Genomic DNA, 22,477 nt, shown 5'->3' with positions numbered 1-22,477 from the left:
TTAGTCTCTAAGGTGCCACAAGTACTCCTTTTCTTTTTACAGATACAGACTAACACGGCTGCTACTCTGAAACCTGTCTTTGTGTAACTAATTACTGATGGTATTCAGAAAGAAAAAGGTTACATCAAAAGCCTATTGTTTAACCAGAACTGTGTGGTCAAGTGGATGCTAGAACACTGTATAAAAAGACCCTCAGTAACAGTAATTACAGTAATCAGAGGCCTATCCACGATATGTCACTGCAATATTTTCTGCTGTTGTCTGTCCTTTAATTCATAGAGCCATTTTATTTATACATGTGCTATTGTGAGCAGATATTTGCATTGAACTCTCCACAGTCAACCTCCTCTCTTGCTTCAGAAGATTCCACAGCTTCAGTGCTCATCAGCACATTAGGAGTTTAGACCATTGCTGCTAATACACATTTTCTTACATATATGCAAGTTAAATGTCCTCTGCTGTCAAATTGTCCATTTCATTTATATATTTAAATCCATCCAGAGTTTCTCATAATCCTCCATGTTACTAAACAAGTTGACTTAGTGTCATTATCATACTTTACCAACTCCTTTTACTTTTTGTTCAAAATCTATTTAATAATTTTTATCAAATACTGACAATCACCTTGGTACCCTGACATTTGAACTGTAGAACAGCCATCGCTGTAACTTTTTAAATTGCTTTACTGGTTCGAACTGCAGGACTGCCCTTATTCATTTATTAGTCATTTTCCTTAATATTCTCGTGTGAGAGACCTTTTCAAAAAAGCATTCGGAAAAATCTAAGTGAATTACATTCATACTGCTTTATCTACCATTTTGTTAACATTTCCAAAGAATTCTCATAGATAGAAAGCTCTTTTTATCATTTTCCTTACAAAAACTATGCAGGGGTTGACTTGTCCAGTCAATACTTGTCCAGGTGTTGTACTACTTTAACCTTACTTTTCCACTGAATGCATCCGATGAAGTGAGCTGTAGCTCACAAAAGCTTATGTTCAAATAAATCTGTAAAAAGAAAAGGAGTACTTGTGGCACCTTAGAGACTAACAAATTTATTTGAGCATAAGCTTTCGTGAGCTACAGCTCACTTCATCGGATGCATTTGGTGGAAAATACAGAGGGAAGATTGATATACACACACAGAGAATATGAAACAATGGGTGTTATCATACACACTGTAAGGAGAGTGATCACTGAAGATGAGCCATCACCAGCAGCAGGGGAGGGAGGGAGGAAAACCTTTCATGGTGACAAGCAAGGTAGACTATTTCCAGCAGTTAACAAGAACATCAGAGGAACAGTGCGGGGTGAGGTGGGGGGGAGAAATACCATGGGGAAATAGTTTTACTTTGTGTAATGACTCATCCATTCCCAGTCTCTATTCAAGCCTAAGTTAATTGTATCCAGTTTGCAAATTAATTCCAATTCAGCAGTCTCTCGTTGGAGTCTGTTCTTGAAGTTTTTTTGTTGAAGGATAGCCACCCTCAGGTCTGTAATCGAGTGACCAGAGAGATTGAAGTGTTCTCCAATTGGTTTTTGAATGTTATAATTCTTGACGTCTGATTTGTGTCCATTCATTCTTTTACGTAGAGACTGTCCATTTGACCAATGTACATGGCAGAGGGGCATTGCTGGCACATGATGGCATATATCACATTGGTGGATGTGCAGGTGAACGAGCCTCTGATAGTGTGGCTGATGTGATTAGGCCCTATGATGGTGTCCCCTGAATAGATATGTGGACAGAGTTGGCAACGGGCTTTGTTGCAAGGATAGGTTCCTGGGTTAGTGGTTCTGTTGTGTGGTGTGTGGTTGCTGGTGAGTATTTGCTTCAGATTGGGGGGCTGTCTGTAAGCAAGGACTGGCCTGTCTCCCAAGATCTGTGAGAGTGTTGGGTCTCCTTCAGGATAGGTTGTAGATCCTTGATGATGCGTTGGAGAGGTTTTAGTTGGGGGCTGAAAGTGATGGCTAGTGGCGTTCTGTTGATTTCTTTGTTGGGCCTGTCCTGTAGTAGGTGACTTCTGGGTACTCTTCTGGCTCTGTCAATCTGTTTCTTCACTTCAGCAGGTGGGTATTGTAGTTGTAGGAATGCATGATAGAGATCTTGTAGGTGTTTGCCTCTGTCTGAGGGGTTGGAGCAAATGCGGTTATATCGTAGAGCTTGGCTGTAGACAATGGATCGTGTGGTATGATCTGGATGAAAGCTAGAGGCATGTAGGTAGGAATAGCGGTCAGTAGGTTTCTGATATAGGGTGGTGTTTATGTGACCATCGCTTATTAGCACCGTAGTGTCCAGGAAGTGGATCTCTTGTGTGGACTGGTCCAGGCTGAGGTTGATGGTGGGATGGAAATTGTTGAAATCATGGTGGAATTCCTCCAGGGCTTCTTTTCCATGGGTCCAGATGATGAAGATGTCATCAATGTAGCACAAGTAGAGTAGGGGCATAGGGGACAAGAGCTGAGGAAGCGTTGTTCTAAGTCAGCCATAAAAATGTTGGCATACTGTGGGGCAATGCGGGTACCCATCACAGTGCCGCTGATTTGAAGGTATACATTGTCCCCAAATGTGAAATAGTTATGGGTGAGAACAAAGTCTCTCTGGTCACTCGATTACAGACCTGAGGGTGGCTATCCTTCAACAAAAAAACTTCAAAAACAGATTCCAACGAGAGACTGCTGAATTGGAATTACTTTGCAAACTGGATACAATTAACTTAGGCTTGAATAGAGACTGGGAATGGATGAGTCATTACACAAAGTCACCATGAAAGGTTTTCCTCCCTTCTCCCCCCCCCCCTGCTGCTGGTGATGGCTCATCTTCAGTGATCACTCTCCGTACAGTGTGTATGATAAAACCCATTGTTTCATGTTCTCTGTGTGTGTATATCAATCTCCCCTCTGTATTTTCCACCAAATGCATCCAATGAAGTGAGCTGTAGCTCACGAAAGCTTATGCTCAAATAAATTTGTTAGTCTCTAAGATGCCATAAGTACTCCTTTTCTTCTTTTAACCTTACTGGAACTCTTAATAACCGGTTTCCCCAGTAGCACAATGAGCCCCACCATTCTGTAATTCCTGTGTTCTAGATAGTCAAAAAGGCACCAGATTAGCTTTTTTTTCCGAACAATTGCTAGTTTTAAAGTGCTATGGCTTCATTTCGCCAAGCACTGTGCTCCTTCACACTGCATTTCTTTCATAATCCTTTGATAACATCATCCAGTTCTGGCAATTTACTGAATTTGAAGAACTCCTATTGCAATATGAATTTTTCCATGGATTTTAATCTCTAATAAAACCACAATAATTTCCTGTGATATGTGGCCTTAAATCCTACCATCATCTACAGTAAAGTCCAAATCAAAACATTCCTCTTACTGATGTCTTTAGTAGTGTACTTTTTATTCTTCTCCATTTAAGTGGAGTCTATTGCATCAATAAATATTTCTCCAAACAGTCCTTTGATGTCCTCTTCCACCAGATAGAACTGCGGTAGCTAACTTACCCATTGTTATCATCATTGCGTCAGCAGAGCACAAGCCTTTAATCTCTTGGGGCCTGACCCCACCAGGTGCTGAGCACCTGCTATCTGTATTAAGGTTAATTACTTGCTTAGCAGCTCTTTGGATCTGGATTTTACTATGAGGAATTACTCATTGCAATTCTGATCTGGACATCTGCAGAATACTGATCCAGTTGGGTGAAATCCTGAGCCCACTGAAGTCCTTGGCAAAACTCTCATTGACTTCAGTGGGCCAAGGATTTCACCTATTGTTTCCATCACATGGGCTTTCTAATCAAATAGATTCCATCCCTTAGTCATGTCCACACTGGAGTGATCTTTCTAAAATAGTTGTGGTTTCCTTTACTCCTTCAGATATAATGCAACTCTACACAAGCTAACCTATCTATCAGACAAACTATAGTTTGAAGCCCTTTTGCTATTTTTTTTAATTGTCAATCATAACTCTGAATTGCCAATTATACTGGGCATTCTAATTGGCTCCTTTTTTAGTTTTGACTTTTAAGTCTTGAGCTGTAGCCTGGAGACACTTTCATTTTTGTCTTAGAGGTACAACCATTATGTTATTAGTTTCAGAGTAGCAGCCGTGTTAGTCTGTATTCGCAAAAAGAAAAGGAGTACTTGTGGCACCTTAGAAACTAACAAATTTATTTGAGCATAAGCTTTCGTGAGCTACAGCTCACTTCATCAGATGCATTCAGCTGCAGCTCACAAAAGCTTATGTTCAAATAAATTTGTTAGTCTCTAAGGTGCCACAAGTACTCCTTTTCTTTTTATATTATTAGTGTTATTTAACTGACACTCTGCTTCTGCTTGAACTGATGGCTACACCTCCTTGTCTCTATTGTTTGTGTCATTGGAAACTCAATCCGTATTCCTTTTTACTGGCCCCCTGTAGAACCCACAATTACCTACAAATTAATCTTAGTGCCTTTTTGATTTTTACGTGTAAAAAAATTCCACAGAATAAATCAACTTGGAACTAATGAGATGTGTGTATATCATAGTCCCCATCATCAGTGTGTGTATCTATCACCACCCTGTTCACTTAGCTGGAATGTTACATCACTTTCCCTCCACCTTTCATCTCATGACCTCAATACTGATTCCTGCTGCAGCCTCTTTTACTCCACACTGGGTAGGTATTGTAAAGGGGCTGCAAAGACTCCCGGGTAATTCCCACAGCACAAAATAGATTAAAGGTATTTAAAAGTAATAGCTTGATTGATTATTATTTTGCATAACTTTCTCTTCCTCCTAATTCCGCCACCCACATGTTATACTACCTTGTTTTCCCTTGTATTTGGCACAGAAAGGAGCCTATATATGGAATTTGCAGTTCACAAAGCTGAAGGGAGGCTTGGCACTGCACAATCTATCTGTCGCATCATTGGAATTTATAATCAATTGGTTTCAGGCAAGGACAAATATTATTTGGCTTTAGGTAGAGCACATTGACAGTTGGTGGGATTGCTTTGAGGACTTTTTCCCACAGAAGATTTTTTTTTTAAAAAAAGGTGATGGATGGAAGTTGAAAAAATTGAGTTCTGCAAAACTTAGCAAACCTACGTGATAAGGAGGGAGGCTGAGCTGAGCTCCTCATTAGAATTTAAAGCAAGTTTGATAGGCAGGGGACAGTGTTCTCTTGCTCATTTAATTGACTATAAACTCTCAAACAGTAGATGGAGAAACAGGTGCTGGCTTTGAACAGGAGCTCTCTGTTCACTTTGGGTAAAATGCAAAAGCCACACAACTAAATAAATATTCCTCAACTTTGCTTTAATTTGATTATTTTGGGAATTTGAGGTAAAATCTAACTTGGAACAAATGTGGGACAGCTAAATTCATATGGACAAATCCTAGGTAAATTCACAAAATCAATGGGAATTGGTCTCAATCCTTTCCTGAGAAAGGTCTGAATAAAGGACTACAAGATTTCACCCATAGTCTAACTGTTGAAGTGTGTTGGAGACTTTGCTGGGACAGTGGCATGTGAGCCCTATATGTTATTAGGTCCTCATTTTCAGAGGGGCTATGCGCACACAATTCCATTTGAAACCAATGTGAGCTGCACAGTGCTCAGCCCTTCTGAAAATCGTGTACTCGGAGAATAATTGAGGAAGTGTTTGAACAAAAATCCACAGTGTTAGGGATAGTACTTTCAGCCCAGGTTCCATTTTGACCCTTTTAACCTCCTTTTAGGGAATACTCAGTATTTAATATTAGAAATATTTCTTGTGAGTCATGGTAATAACTGAGAAAATCCAAAAGCCTAACCTGGTTGATTTAAGATCCTCCTTTATATCCCTATTGTTCAAAAGTATTTTGGGAACTCTTGAGTGACAAGAATAACAGCAGTCTTTATAATGCAATTAGAGTTGTTTATAGGGGGAGAGAGACTTATCTGACTATACTTTATTGCGTCTAGCCTATGCACTCGTGTGAATTAGAGAAGTCAATGGAGTTAGACTGGTGTCATAATCTTGCAAGTCTACCCTGAATCCAAAAGATGTCCTGTATGTGTAAAACTGGGAAAGTTTGGTCTGTGCAGTAGCTATATTTAGCTATTCATCCAAAATCCTGGTAATTCTTTTGATTTATTTTGAAAATTATAGGAGAAGTGAGTGAAAGTCTTTGCACAGATTTTGCTAACTATCATTTGTAGTGTGTATAAAATTATTGTGCATGTGTGATTGATTTTTATATATATATATATATATATATATATATATATATATATATAAATGTAACATATAAAGGAGACTTTTTACATTTTCAGACTATAATGTAGAAATATAAAACATATCTAATTTGAAAATTCTGCACAATACTCTTCTTTTTCCTTGCATTAATCCCATCCTACACTACAAATCCTCTCCTTCCAAAGTGCTCATTTCAGTGCCGTATCTTCTATCACACCACATGCTAACATGTTTTCCTTTATGACATACCACCACTTCTTCTTGGGTTGGCACCTGTCTTTCCCCTTCAGTCTTGAGCCATTGGATTCTTTCTCACTAGTTGTCAGGACTGTGCTTTACATGAGGACTGTGATCAAACCACCTGAGCCTGCACGCCCTAATTTTTTCGTTTATGCACATTACTTTGAGCATCTTCTGTCTAACACTAACTCTATATTTGTACGGGTCTCCTTGTTTTTTTCCCCCTCCTTCCTTCCCAGTCTCCTTTCACACTCCTATTTGTTTATTCACCTCTTGCGTACTATCTATATGCTACACTGTGAGCTTTCGGAGGCAAGGACTGTCTTTGTATTATTTGCTTGCATAGCGTCCAATACAGTGGGATCCTAAGCCTTGTTAGAGGCTCTTAAGCATTACAGCAACAGAAATAAATAATAACTTTGTGCCTTTGTACAAACACACACACACACACACTCGCTCTACTGTTAAGTATTCAAGTTAACAGGTATTAAATACTCTTATTACAGAGCTGGTCATTTGTCTGAAAATCATTTGGGACCACTTCTAGACCAAGCTCAGGCAGAAGTGCATTCTGTTAAACAGAAGTTGGATCATAATTTAAAACAGGAAAAGCAAAGGCTTCACCAGAAACTCCTTACTAAGAGAAGACGAGAAATGTTGCAAAAGGTAATTATGTACAGTGTAACCATTTACCCTGGGATTATGCTGAAAAAAGCCCTGATTGAATTGAAAGATAAAGCCTAATTCTTTTATGACGATGAAGATAACAAACATCCATGCTAGGACAGTAGAGGAAAATCAGTCTTCATAATTTTTAGTGACATTACCACAATATACAGTAGAACCTCAGAGTTATGAATACCAGAGTTATGAACTGACCGGTTAACCACGCACCTTATTTGGAACTGCAAATACACAATCAGGCAACAGCAAAGACCAAAAAAAAAAGAGCAAATACTGTACAGTACTGCGTTAAACGTAAACTACTAAAAAAAATAAAGGAAAAGTTTTAAAAAAAAGATTTGGCAAGCAAGGAAACTGTTTCTGTGCTTGTTTCATTTAAATTAAGATGGTTAAAAACAGTATTTTTCTTCTGCAAAGTAAAGTTTCAAAGTTGTATTAAGTCAATGTTCAGTTATAAAGTTTTGAAAGAACAATCATAGTGTTTTGTTCAGAGTTATGAACATTTCAGCATTACGAACAACCTCCATTCCTGAGGTATTCGTAGCTATAAGGTTCTACTGTATTGTCTTAACTGAGCAATTATTCATAGCCTGACAGTAGAAGACCAGATCCTTCCCTACATTGGGAAAACCTGCAGGTAAGTGATATACATGAAGAAAATGCTGAGTTTCCATTTGTGGAATTTGATATTTCATCAGGTCGGGATTACAGGGTTAGATTCTACCACAGTGGGAGCAGGCGGCATGACCTTCCAAACCCACTGAGGTTCCAAACTCTATGGAATAAAATGCCTTGGAGCTCTGGCAATCATGCAGAGGGCCAACACTTCCATTGTATTCTCTGTACTTCCCACTGGTGTGGTCTTAAATGATAAATTGTGTTAAAACAAGGGTAGCTTTGGCTAGCTTTACAGTGAAAATATTGCATAATGTAATATGAAATAGCAATAAAACATTTTTCTTTTCTTTCCTCTATTTCTTTGATCAGAATTTGCATTTGGAATTTTACCAGTTCATTAGATTTCTGACCCTTTCAGACATTTGAAAATGTGTCAGGGCATGAGATAAATTTCACACTGCGTTTTTGTTGGTGTTAGCATTCTGTCTAACTTCAACCTAAATTAATAGTGGCCTTTTGGACACATATGAATGCAGAGCTGATATTATGCAATGCAATTATCATTTTGAGTATTACAAAAAACTGTTATGTATAATTTTGGGGGATTGGAACTAAAAAGAGGTTTCTTCTATGAAGTGAGCTGTAGCTCGTGAAAGCTTATGCTCAAATAAATTTGTTAGTCTCTAGGGTGCCACAAGTTCTCCTTTTCTTTTTTGTGAATACAGACTAACACGGCTGCTACTCTGAAACCTTCCATTTACCTTGTATCTTTTTTTTTTTTATAAATGAATCAGCAGAAAGAACAAAGAAGGGAGCAGATGTTGATAGGCGACATTTTCAAAACCACTAAAGAGGTTAGCCACTACTTGAACCACTGGCAAAAGCTCCTGACTGATCATGCTGTTGAATTTGAAGAGCTTATTGAAAAGCTTGATAATGATGCCAGTGAAGAAATAAAAGTGCTTAGATTTACTTTGACAGAGAAAGCTATTGAAGAACTTAAACGCTTTCAATATGGAGTAATCACTCAAGAACTTTTAAAACTGAGTGTGCCAAAGCCGTTCCTGCAACAAATTGTTGAGGAGCATAAAAAGGAAATTGCTATTCAGACTGAACAGCTTGAAAAAGAAGAACATGACAAAAATATGGCCACTGGGGAATGGCTTGAGAATACCAGGCAAAAACTGAGCCAAGAGCTGGAACAGAGCATTGCAGAACAAAAAAAACTAAGGAGATGGGAACAGTTAATGTTCATGTAAGTATCTGTCCATTTTCTTTTCTTGGTTATGCCTCTAGTAAGTATGAGTTTAACACACACGTGGGCTTAATTTTTAACTATCAATTCTTTGCTATAAACTTTGGACCTGAGTTTCACAAGTTCACAGTACCTACCACTTGTACTGCAGTCAATATGTGCTGTCTTTGCTCTGTGCTAGTGAAAATTAGCCCCTTTGGTTTGTTTGGGGATTTTTAATGAAAATTCCAAGAAACTGAATTTGTTAAAATTATAAGGGTGATTTAGAATTTTTAGGCTTTAATTCAGTGTATGCCATGCTTTGTTTGCAAAACTCTCAGTATTCAGAGATTCACAGATCCCCAAACCAGAAATGATGATTATGAACATCTGCTCTGACCTCCTGTATAACACAGGCTGTAGAACTTCCCCAAAAATAATTCATAGGGCATATCATTTAGAAGAACAGCCAAACTTGATTTAAAAATTGTCATGATGGAGAATCCACCATGACCCTTGGTAAATAGTTCCAATGGTTAATTACACTCACTGTTAAACATTTATGCTTTATTTTCAGTCTGAATTTGGCTAGCTTCAACTTCCAGCTTCTGGATTGTGTTATACCTTTCTTTGCTAGACTAAAGAACCTATTATTAAATATTTGTTTCCCAGGTAGATACTTATAGACTGTGATCAAATCACCCCTTAACCTTCTCTTTGTTAAGCTAAATACACTGATCGACTCCAAGAGCTCAAACTAAGGCATGTTTTCTAATCCTTTAATAATTCTTGTGGCTCTTCTCTGGAACCTCTCCAAATTATGAACATCCTTCTGGAATTGTGGGCACCAGAACTGAACATAGTATTCCAGCAGTGGTCACACCAGTGCCACATATGGAAGTAAAATAACCTCTACTGGAGATTACTCTGCTTATCCATCACAGGATCACATTAACATCACAGGGGAGCACATGTTCATCTGATTATGCACCACGATCCACAAATCTTTTTCAGAGTCACTGCTTCCCAGAAAAGAGTCCCCCATACTGTAAGTGTGGGCTACATTCTTTGTTCCTAGATGTATACATTTATATTTAGCCATATTAAAACACACTTTGTTCGCTTGTGCCCAATTTACCAAACGGTCCAGATTGATCTGAATCAGTGACCTCTGCTCTTCATTATTACTTCTCCTCCAATTTTTGTGTCATCTTCAAACTTTGAGTGATGATTTTATGCTTTCTTCCAAGTCACAGATAAAAATGTGGAATAGTGCTGGGGCAAGAACTCATCCTTGCGGGACCCCACTGGAAACACACCCGCTTGATAATGATTCCCCATTTACAGTTATATTTTGAGACCTTATCTGTTAGCCAGTTTGTAATCCATTTAATGTATGCCATCATGTTAATTTGATATCATTCTAATTTTTTTAATCAAAAAATTGTGCAATAACAGAAATCCTTACAGAAATCTAAGTAAGTTACGTCAAGACTATTACCTGTATCAACCAAACTTGTAACGTCATCAAAAAAAAGGTATCAGGTTAGTTTGACAGGATCTGTTTTTCATAAACCCATGTTGAGTTGCATTAATTTACATTACTCTCCTGTAGGTCTTTATTAATTGAGTTCTGTATCAGCCACTGCATTATCTTGCTCAAGATAGACCTGTAATTACCTGGGTCATCCCATTTCCCCTTTTTAAAAATTGGCACAACATTATCTTTCTTCCAGTCTTCTGGAACATCCACAGTGCTCCAAGACTTACTAAAAATCAACATTAAAGGTCCAGCAAGCTCCTACCCCTGCTCTTTTAATACTCTTGGATGCAAATTAATCTGGACCTGCTGATTTTAAAATGTCTAACTTTAGTAGCTTCTGTTTAACATCGTCCAGAGACACTAGTGGGATGGAAAGAGTGTTATCACCATATGATGAGACTATATCATCTGTTTTTCCCCAAATACAACAAAGAAATATTTATTGGCAAGTAAGAGAAGTATTCCCAGTATTTTCTGGCAGGGCAGGTATTCACTACTCGCCGAATCGGCGAGTAGTGATCCATCTGTCGGGGATCAATTTATCGCAATAAATTGATCCCCGAACGTTGCTCCCCATTGACTCCGGAACTCCAGCTCGCGAGAGGCGGAAGCAGAGTTGATAGGGGAGCAGCAGCGGTCCACTCACCACCATCCTCACGGCCAGGTAAATCGATCTAAGATAAGCTACGCTATTGTAGAAATGTAATGTTTGATGTGAGACATTGTACCAGGGCCCTGGTGCTTGGGTGCTTACCTTTTAAAAGTTGTAGTTTGAGGGCGTACGACTGGGATTGAGCTTCTGATATTAGGCTTTCTGCAGGGGTAGCAGACAAGAGAGATCCAGACTACAGAAGCATTAAGATGGATCTTACCCAGGAAAGAATTTTCTGTAATATCTGGCTGGTGAATCTTGCCCATATGCTCAGGGTTTAGCTGATTGCCATATTTGGGGTCAGGAAGGAATTTTCCTCCAGGGCAGATTGGAGAGGCCCTGGAGGTTTTTCGCCTTCCTCTGTAGCATGGGGCATGGTTGACTTGAGGGAGGCTTCTCTGCTCCTTGAAGTCTTTAAACCATGATTTAAGGACTTCAATAGCTCAGACATGGGTGAGGTTTTTCATAGGAGTGGGTGGGTGAGATTCTGTGGCCTGCACTGTGCAGGAGGTCGTACTAGATGATCAGAATGGTCCCTTCTGACCTTAGTATCTATGAATCTCTCCATGGTAGCCAGAGAAGGGTCATGTAGTGGGCAAGGATGTGTCCTCCCTCTTCCCAGACAGGGAAAGTGAGAAAGGTCTGTGTTACCAAGTGTATTTGGCTGAGGTTTTTTTAATCTTCTGTTTCTTCTTCGAGTAATTGCTCATGTGTATTCCACAATAGTTGTGCGTGCTCGCCATATGCACTGGTTCCGGACGTTTTTCCCCTAGCAATACCCGTAGGGGGAGCGCCCCCTGCAACCCCTGGAGTGGTGCCTGCCTGGCGCGGTATAAGGGGAGCTGCGCGCTCCCCCCACCCTCATTTCCTTTTTGTCGCCAGTGAAGGTGCGGAACTGCTCTGCTCCAGTTTTGCTGTAGTTCATCCCCAGAACTGTTCGTTCGTTCAGCGTTAGTACGTATAGTTAGTTATTTGTTTAGTTAGTTTAGTTAGTCAGTGAGCCCGGGTCGGGGCATGCCCCGCACCCTGGGGTTTAAGTCGTGCGGCTCTTGTAGGTGTTCTATGCCAAGAAGTGACTTGCACGAAGACTGCACTGCTTGAGAGAAACCCATATCAGCAAAAGGAGGAAGTTGTTTAAGTCTCAGACCAAAAGAGAAAGGGACATTAGACGCTGGGCCATCCTGGTGGAGTTGGCACTGATCCCGGCACGCTGCTCCGAACCAGTACCTGGCACAGCAGCATTGGTACGCAGCGACCCTCCGGTACCATCAACCAGTTGGCACCACTCCCCGACCATGGGGCACGCCAGGAGGGCCAGGAAGACTCCCTCTTCGCAGCGGCACTGAGGGAAGTCTGGGACAGAGGCTAGGCCCATGTCGGGCAGTCCTCAATCCCCACCGGGCCCCAGGCCTCCAACTCGCATTGAGCGAAGTAGCCTGGCCCCTTCAGAACAGGCCTCTTTGGATGTCCATGCCTGAAGCCCTCCAGGCAGCCCGAGACGTTATTTCCGTGCCGGTGCCCAGAGCACTGCTGATGTTGGCCCCGTTCTCCAGAGCCAAGCCGCCGCTGGAATCTCCGCAGTCGCCTCCATCCTGGTACTGGTCTCGGCCTCCCTCTCCAGACCCTCGAGAAAGGAGGCAGTGGGACGTGCATCCTCAGCACCGTGCCCGAAGTCCGAACAGGTGGTGGACCCTCTGGTGCCGGCTGACACCCAGAGCACCGCACCAGCCTCTTCGCCCCGCCCAGAGGAGGTGATAGTGTCCCTACCCGCCTCCATCCCGCAGGAGGACTTCAGGGCCCACCAAGAACTCTTAAAGAGGGTGGCAGCAAGCCTCCACCTCCAGGCAGAAAAGATGGAGGAGCCCTGGGACTCCCTGTTTAACGTGTTGTCCCCATCAGCGCCGGGTAAGGTGGCCTTGCCTCTCCATGAAGGGGTGGCTAAGATTTCAAATGCCCTGTGGCAAACACCAACCTCATTGGTCCCCATCTCTAAAAAGGCAGAACGCAAGTACTTTGTACCCATTAAGAGGCATGAGTACTTGTATACCCACCTGGCGCCCAACTCCCTGGTGGTCGAGTCAGTCATCCACAGGAAACAGCAGGGTCAGTAGCCCTGACCCCAAAGAACAAAGACTCTTGGAGACTGGACTCTTTCAAAAGGAAAGTATATTCATCTTTGAGCTTCCAGTTACGAGTGGCAAACCATCAGGCTCTCCTGGGCTGGTACGAATTCAAACTGTGGGGCTCCCTGCCCAAGTTTGAGGACTTCCTGCAGGAGCGCGATAGGAAGGAGTTCAAGGCGCTAGTGGAGGAAGGGGCAACGGCCACTAGGGCATCCGTTCAGGCAGCCTCAGATGCTGCGGACACGGCTGCACGATCAATGGCTTCTGCAGTGTCCATGGCTCCTGCTCTCTGGGCTGTCCAGCGAGGCGCAGTCTTCCATGCAGGATCTCCCGTTTGATGGGAAAGCTGTTTGCGGAGGAAACCGATACAAGGCTGCATGGCATGAAAGACTCCGACACGACCCTCCAGACTCTGGGCCTCTATGTCCCGTCTCCAGCAAAACCTAAGTTCAAGCCGCAGCAGACTACCCCCCAGGCCACCCTCCCAAAGTACAAGGCTGCCCATAAGAAGCAGCGGGACTATAAGAGGTGCCCTTAGAGGCAGTCTCAGCCTGCCCCCCAGCTTGGGCCCTCCAAGGGCAAGCAGGCGGGGAAAAGGCATTTTTGACGGGACGCTCGGGGGCACCCCACCAGTCCTCATCAGGGATCCACCCCAGTAAAGCTTTTCTTCTCCAACCGGTTGTGTGCTTTCCTCCCGGAATAGTCGTGGCTAACCTCGGACCAATGCGTCCTCAACACCATCTCCCAGGGTTGCACCCTCCAGTTTACTTCATCCCCAACCAACCACCCCCCCATACTCCCACCCCTCTTGGGGGACCCCTCGCACGAAGCTTTGCTCAAGCAGGAGGCGGAGCGGCTCCTAGGTCTAGGAGCAATAGAAGCGGTGCCCAAGGAGTTCATGGGCAAGGGGTATTACTCCTGTTATTTCCTTATCCCGAAGGCCAAAGGGGGGCTCGAGTCTGTCACAAGGTTCCCGGTGACAACAGCCAGGGTTTGCCTATAACCTGTGGGTCATATGTCAGCGTGCACATATGTGGTCTGTTACGCCAGACTCAGGATGAGGCCCCTCCATCTCTGGTTGGCATTGAAGTTCTCCGAGGCCACAGACAGGATGGATATGGTCCTCACTGTGCCAGATTCTGTGATCACCGCCCTACGGTGGTGGTCCGCCCCAAACTACATGCTCCAAGGGGTCCTGTCCAGGGACAGGGCCCCGTCGTTGGAGCTGGTGTCCGATGCGTTAGACCTGGGTTGGGGGGCCCATGTGGGGAATTTTCAGACTCAAGGCCTGTGGTCAGCTCAAGACCTGACTTTACAAATAAACGTCAAGGAGCTGGAGGGCAAGGTAGTCAGGGTCCTCACAGACAACACGGCCTCAATATGTCAACAGGCAAGGCTGGGCTCAATCCTCTGCTGCGAAGCCCTCAGGCTGTAGGACTTCTGTATAGCCCACAACATCCACCTGAAGGCCTTTCACCTACCGGGCGCCCAGAATGAGAGGGCGGATCGCTTGACCAAGGACTTTTCCTCACAACATGAGTGATTCTTCCACCCAGAAGTAGCCCACCAGCTCTTCCAAAGGCGGGGAACTCCCTAGGTGGACCTGTTCGTGTTTCGGCAGAACCAGCGATGTCCCGGGTTCTGCTCCAGGGGAGACCCTTGGGAGGGGCGCTATCTCCGATGCCTTTCTCCTATCCTGGTCAGGCCGGCTTCTCTAAGCCTTTCCCCCGTTCCCTCTAATCAGCAGGGTCCTGGAGAAGATAAAGACAGACAAGGCCCGGGTGCTCCTGATTGCCCCGGCATGGCCCAGGCAGCATTGGTACGGGATCCTCACGGGGGTGGAGATAGCTCCACCGTGGCCGTTGTTGCTTTGCCCGGACCTCCTCTCTCAGGACCAGGGCCACCTCCTCCACCCCAACCTGGCAGCTCTTCACCTCGCGGCGTGGCTGCTCAGTGGTTAGGTGGAGAAGAAAAGACGTGCTCAGAGCAGGTTCAGTGTGTCCTCCTCGAAAGTAGACGGGCCTCCGCTCGCCATGCTTATTTGTCGAAGTGGTCCCAGTTTTCTAGGTAGGCAGCGGACCAGGGTGTCCTCTATCTTGGGAACTTGTGAACTCCTACCCACCTCCAACAGATATAGCTTGGAATCACCTATTGTGGAATACACATGAGCAATCTCTCGAAGAAGAAAAGACAGTTACCTTTTCCGTAACTGGTGTGCTTCGAGATGTGTTGCTCATGTCTATTCCACATCCCACCCTCCTTCCCCTCTGTTGGAATTGTCTGGCAAGAAGTAACTGAGGGTGCGGGGAGCACACAGCTCCCCTTATACCACGCCAGGCAGGCACCTCTCCAGAGGTTGTGGCAGGCGCTCCCCCCCTACAGGTACTGCTAGGGGAAAAACTTACGGCACCGGTGCACGTGGCACGTACACTTGTTGTGGAATAGACATGAGCAACACATCTCGAAGAACACCAGTTACGGAAAAGGTAACTGTCTTTTATTAATAAATCCATTCATTTCTAACTTTTCAGTGACTTTTGGTTTTTCAAAATTGAAAATAATTTTCCATAAACCATTTCAATGTATCTTTCAGATACCGTCTTCTTATCTCTAAATATACTGTAGAGAACAATCCTGCACCAATAGTGATATGGATTAGGTGACCTAGGTCTTTTCCATTTCTAACTTCTATGATTCTATGACAATGTATTCCAGTTGGCAGTGCTGCTGTTAGACCTGTCAAATACCATCTTTATTCACACAGCAACAGTAAAGATCAGATTCTTAAAAGCTGCTTATTTTTCCAGTACATTTTTCTACACAACAATTATGCAACATTCCATCAAAAGCTCTTTAAAAAATGTCTGTTTTTACATTTTCTGACACTGTGTATTAGTTTTAATATTTTGATCACCAGACACCAGCTCTAGTCTCTTACCAAGAATTATTTTGACCGATAGCTTTTTATTTTTGTTGATCATTCAAGATACTATGAAGTCATTCTGTGCCAAAAATATTAACACTTTAAAATCCTTTCCTAACATAGGCATGGCATGAGAGATCTGCCGTAGTTTCTAATCCACTGATTTTTCTATGTACTACCTTTCTATGTATAAATCTAAGTCAATATTGTGGAGTAGTAAGTACTGCCTGTTGGGGAAATGATGCCTTCAGATAGGTGTCTTAGGTGGATGAAAATATTGTAAATATGTATATTTTAATTTAGAGACTGACTACACTCGGTTGATTCAGAGAAGAATTTCTAAAAACATCATAGGCATATTTTATGGAAATAATGGCAACCTGTTGGCACTGTGATTAACTAAAGTAAAATCATTCTTCTAAAACACTGGAGACAATATATTGTAATTATAAAACTGAAACTCTTTGTTAGTGCATCAGTGTGCTGTTTTTAAAAACTGCTTGAATTAGTTATTGTTTAATCTTTAAACGAATAGGCTATATCCTCCTTTTTAGAACTACTGGGGCAGGGGGAAGCTGCAAATGTTATATATATATTTATAATTTTTATTAATTTTTTCATATATAACAAATATACCAAAATACAAGATTCAGCATAATGCACAAAGTAAATAAAGAGGGTCAGGATAAAGGGAGGGCAGGTGAAACAAGCTATCTATCTTCAGGGTCATAGACCCATAAAAAGTCAGAACAAATTGCTTTGAATTTTTCAGGCATTCCCCTTCTATGGAATGCCAGTAATTCACTAGCTGAAAGATCACCATATCATTGAGCCAGGCATTGATGTTTGGTGGAGATCAACTTTTCCACTTTTGCAGGATTAATTTTTTAGCGACCAAAACTGTATGTTGGAAACACAGTGCCTTGTTGTCAGGTAACACAGTGCCTTGTTATCAGGTAACCTTCAGGTATCAGAAATATATCCAAGAATTAAATTTAAGAGGGAGAGCTCCAACTTAGCATCCAATATTAAATTGGTCCTTTCATTTGCTGCAAAATTAAAGTTAAATGTGTTTTTTCTGAACTGTTCCTGACCCAATGGCATGAAAGGTATTAAAACTGGCCTTGTGGTAGAGCAGCACATTGCCACTACAGAAATCAGAATTTGGGCCTTAAGGTCCCTTCTGGGCTGGTTGAAGCTTGGAGTGATCTGGTGGCAGTCCACATTACTTACACATGGGGAGCACCTCAGTTTGCTTTCTATCAACCAACCTCTTTTCGCTCACCCAAGACTTAGTAGTTATGTTGATTTACTCTAAAGGGGAGAGGTACCTAATATACCCTAACCAATCCAAAGTGGTATTGCTGGTAAAATAGAATGATGAAAAGGTAAAAGTAGTGGGGAGTCTCAGGACTCAGATGATTCCCTTCTGTTCCGCTGGGGAGAATCAGATTCTGATCTCATCTGCACCAGTGTAAATCTGGAGTAACTCCATGACCCTGGTTATAGTTACACCCAAAGTTACTGAAATCAGAATCTGGCCCTCTGTGCTTCACTGAACTGTTCATAACACAAAGATAAGCCATGAAATAGTTTAAAATGTCAGAGTCCACCAGTTATCAGAGGGAAATTGGAGAACTGTGGGAATAAAGCTGTACACTCAATATTTGATCTCATGTAGTCTGTCCTAGTAAGAGTTAACCTTCTGTCACCAGATGGAAAGTTTCTGTTTTCCAAGCCTGAAAGTCAGTGGTGCCAGTTCAGATATTTCTTGGGAGGAGTAAATTCCAGTCATCTCCCATAGCAAGAACCCTGTTCCAATCTCACTAGTCTCCAACCCCCTTCTCCTGCAGGAACCCAGGGTGTCCCTCGACTGGGGAGTCACCCCTCTCTCTTACTCACACAGTGCTTGAGCCAGTGCCACCAGAAATTGAGATCTCAGTGGATTCTCCTGTGCTCCGCCATACAGGAATAGACTCCCTGTGTGCCATTGCAACACCATTTGTCCCACCTACCCTGCCATCTGGACAGAGGGTCAAATTTCAGTGGCATTGTGAGCCTGTGAACTAGATTGTAATGCCACTCACCGAAATTTAAACCAACCACCCCCTGTCTGCCCGTAGAGGTGGCCAGGTCAAATTTCAGTGGCATTGCAACCGCTCATCTGGATCAATGCTCCAGACTGCTCCGGCAGCAGCTGTACTGATTTAGTACAGGACCATTGCTTAAAAGTAGTCAGGCCATGGCCTCCCAGCTCCGCAGCCTATGGCAAATGCAAAAATGCTCTCTTCCCCAAACCTACCCAATTTGTGCCGCTGCTGAAAGTTGCTGGTGCATTTTGTATTAGTGATGTCAGTGGGAGCTCCATTTCTTTAGCCATTTTCTGTTTAAAATCTCTGTCCCAAGATGAATGAAATGGAATAATACCTAATAAAAATTGGGATAAGAACTTTTTGTGCATTAATTAACCCTTTTCCTAATCTAGGAAGCAGTGTGGATCTTGTGGTTAAAGGATGGGTCTTTGAGACATCTAGGTTTGTTTCCTGACTTTACCAATGACTTGCTGCCAGTGATTTGGGCAAGATACTTACACTCTCTGTACTTCAGTTTTCCTATCCATAAATATGGGGAAATACTACTTAGCCATCCTTGTTAAGTGCTTTGAGTTGCTCTGGACTTGTCTATATGGAGAGCAAGCTGGGGTGTAAACCTACAGTGCAATAGCCTGCCATACATTAATCAGCTGTGTGGACTCTGCCACTATGAACTCAAAGTTCTGTAATGCACTTTGATTTACACCCCAGTTTGCTCTTCGCTAACTCTGTGTAGCCAAAGCCTTAGATACAAGCTTAAGATATTAGTATTATTATTCCCACCCAATAGCTTTGTTGAAAAAGGTAGGCATAAAAAGGTGGTATATCGTTTATCAGATTGACATTTGCTTATTTTCTGTATATATACACACACTTTGAAAAATAAGCAATATCAATCTGCCCTTTTAAAAATTAATTCTCCCTGCTTCTGAGCTGGTTCTGTTTGTAGAAATTTAGGGAGACAGGAAAGAGAATGTGTCAAAATACAGAATACTGGGTTATGACATACCATTATGGTAAATATTATATATCATAGATTAATAGTCAGTAGTTACATGAACTCTAGAACAGAAAGTAAACAGATTAAATTTGAGAGGAATCTGTCCATTTTTGTAACAGATCCATATACATCCAACAGAGCTGGCAGATTTTCCTTTTATAGGGATTTGATAAATAATTAGCATTCTCATTTATTACTTATCTCTACGGTATTTTGAAAATGTTACTAAGAATTTTAATAATTTCTAGTATTCCTTCTATTTAAAAAAACTGATATAGGGATGTTGGGGATTTGTCCTGCTTTGAGCAGGGGGTGGACTAGATGACCTCCTGAGGTCCCTTCCAACCCTGATAGTCTATGATTCTATGAATGTTTACAAATGTGTATCTAAGAAACTCTGGTTTTCTATAGTGATCTAAAATGAGAATTTACCAGTAAACATTCATCATGCCTGGTCCTTATATGGGCCCGTAAGGGTAAGGAGGGCACAAAGGGCTTTACTTCTTTATACATCCTGTTCAGGAGATAAGCCTTTACTGAAGTCCATGCACACCCCGGATAGTGCACTCTGGGTTGCAAGCCCTCAAAATAGGAAATGAGCAGAGAAGAACTGGTTGCAAAATTTTCACCAATGTTGTCCAGTGAAAAAATGGATTTTAGAACTATATTAGAATCTTCCTGAGAAATGTTTTGTATCATTTGAATTTTTTTTTCAAAACAAATCAAAAGGTCCTCCCCCATCCCTCCCCATTTCCAGGTTTATTTACACGTTCCCCCCAATATCTCCCTATGGAAAAATGACACAGAGAGAGTGCAAACACACAAAAACCACCCTGAACATTTTTCATTTTGATTTATGTTGACAATATTTTAAAATTTTATGTAAAAAATTCATAACAATTAATTTCTTCCAAAATCTTTTTTTTTTACCAGCTCTAACACCCTGCTGTCTGGAGAATCTGGCCTTCTGGGAAGGGGAACACATTTTGCAGGTTCCTAGGATCTCTAAAGATAGTTGGGGGGGGCGTTTCTTCCCTGTCCCAGTTTGCTTATACCACAGAATAGCGTGTGTTTGTTTTTGTTTTTTAACAGGAGACTTTTGAGTTTGCCCCTTTCATTATCTGAAGAGGAATTGCTTAGAATGAGGCAAGAGTTCCATTGCTGCTATTCTCAGATGGACAATAACTTAGCTTTGCCCAAGATTCGGAGAAGAGCTTTGCTTCAGGCGTATCAGTCGGCGTGGAGGGAAGCGGAGCTGCTGAAAGTGGATCAGAACTTAGCAGTATCCGACAAACAGGTGGGATCAGTATGGGAATGCTTTACATTTCCCAAATGTGTACTTTTACTCTCTGCCTCTTTTTCAGGAGTGGGTTTCCCCACATGTACCATTTTTCATGTGTTTTGGAAGCAGAATGTAATTAGGGTCAGTTCCCAACTGTATGGCCTGATTTATTTGTCAGTTACTGAAGGTAAAAGCTGGATCCTGGCCTCTCCCCAAGTCCAACATATTAGCACGATGCCTCTTGTGATGACTGGTGTGTGCGTTGCCTTCCTGATCCCTGTTTTGTTTTGTTTCCTGGTTCCTGCTACCTGGATTCAATGTTCTTGTTCCTGTTTATGTGTGCACACACAGAGCCTTAGCATTGTGTGTGTGCAGCTACTCATGGCCTGCTGCTGCATATCTGCAATTCAGACTGTTATCAAGAGTTATTCAGACTGTTGCTGGCCTTAACAGTTCATGATTATTGCATGTTTTGACTCACGGTTTACTGGCATGCCTTACTTTGGGGTGATTTTTTGGATTGCTATTCTGGGGTACACCAGAGTGTAACATGGCAATGAGTGCTTCTGTTCTGCAACCCATGCTGCCGGCACAGCCTTCAATGGTGATACTTTATTCAGAATTTTTGGAACTATCTGCAGATTATACAACTCTCCGATGCTCCATGGTGCCATGTGATGGCAGTGATATTTATGGTGGGCTCCTGGACCCCAAGTCCTCCTTTGATGCAGCTATGCAGTACCGCAACAAGCGTTTTGGCATTGGACAGTCTGTTCTGAAGCAAGTACTCACCAGCAACTACACACCACACAACAAAAACACCAGCCCAGGAACCAACCCCTGCAACAAACCCCAGAGCCAGCTCTGTCCACATATCTATTTAAGGGACACCATCATAAGACGTAACCACATCAGACATACCATCAGGGGCTCGTTCACCTGCACATCTACCAATGTGATATATGCCATCATGTGCCAGCAATGCCCCTCTGCCATATACATCGGCCAAACTGAACAGTCTCTACACAAAAGAATAAATAGACACAAATCTGACATCTGGAATTATAACATTCAAAAACCAGTAGGAGAACACTTCAGTCTCCCTGATCACTCAAAAACTGACCTAAAAGTGGCAATTCTTCAACAAAAAACCTTCAAAAATAGACTCTAATGTGAAACTGCAGAACTGGAATTAATTTGCAAACTGAACACCATCAAATAAGGACTGAATAAAGACTGGGAGTGGTTGGGTCATTAGAAAACCTAATTTCCCCCATACTAATTTCCCCCTACTGTTACTCACACCTTCTTGTCAACTGTTTGAAATGGGCCACTCTCATTACCACTACAAAAGTGATTTTTCCTCCCTTGGTATCCCTACTATTAATTGAATTGTCTCGTTAGACTGACCTCCCACATGGTAAGGCAACTCCCATCTTTTTATGCGCTGTGTATTTATGCCTGCTACTGTATTTTTCACTCCATGCATCTGATGAAGTGGATTCTAGCCCACGAAAGCTTATGCCCAAATAAATTTGTTAGTTTCTAAGGTGCCACAAGTGCTTTTGCTGATACAGACTAACATGGCTACCACTCTAAAACCTGTTCTGGTAAAGAGGGAAATGTTTTTTGAAGCTCTCCAGCAGTCCTACGAAACCATACACGAGTTTGCATGTCATTTGCAGTAATGGGTCAGGGACTGTGAATTCGGGGATGTTATGATGATCATGCTCAGGGATATTTTTCTGATTGACCATACTGGATGAACAGTTACTGGTTGAAGATGTGAGAATGCTAACTTTTGATTCGACAGTTGCTAAGAGGGAGGCCTTAGCTAGCACTTCGGATGAAAGTTGTTCT

At 42.3% G+C, this 22,477-nt stretch overlaps 1 protein-coding gene across 5 annotated transcripts in view; it reads left to right on the top strand.

Annotated features, from left to right (window-relative positions):
- Positions 1-22,477, top strand: part of EVC2 (EvC ciliary complex subunit 2) — a 174,133-nt gene that overhangs the window by 102,938 nt on the left and 48,718 nt on the right. For 3 of the 5 annotated variants that reach the window (XM_038399536.2, XM_038399538.2, XM_038399533.2), the window contains exons 13-15: positions 6,972-7,131; positions 8,562-9,022; positions 20,428-20,632. In XM_038399536.2, coding sequence (XP_038255464.1) covers positions 6,972-7,131; positions 8,562-9,022; positions 20,428-20,632 — 826 coding nt within the window. The remainder of the gene's footprint in view (positions 1-6,971; positions 7,132-8,561; positions 9,023-20,427; positions 20,633-22,477) is intronic. The other 2 variants (XM_038399537.2, XM_038399535.2) reach the window with 1 other exon arrangement.

Source organism: Dermochelys coriacea, chromosome 4, assembly GCF_009764565.3.
Source record: "Dermochelys coriacea isolate rDerCor1 chromosome 4, rDerCor1.pri.v4, whole genome shotgun sequence".
NCBI classification, from domain to species: Eukaryota; Metazoa; Chordata; order Testudines; family Dermochelyidae; genus Dermochelys; species Dermochelys coriacea.
This window is presented reverse-complemented; position numbering and strand designations above follow the sequence as displayed.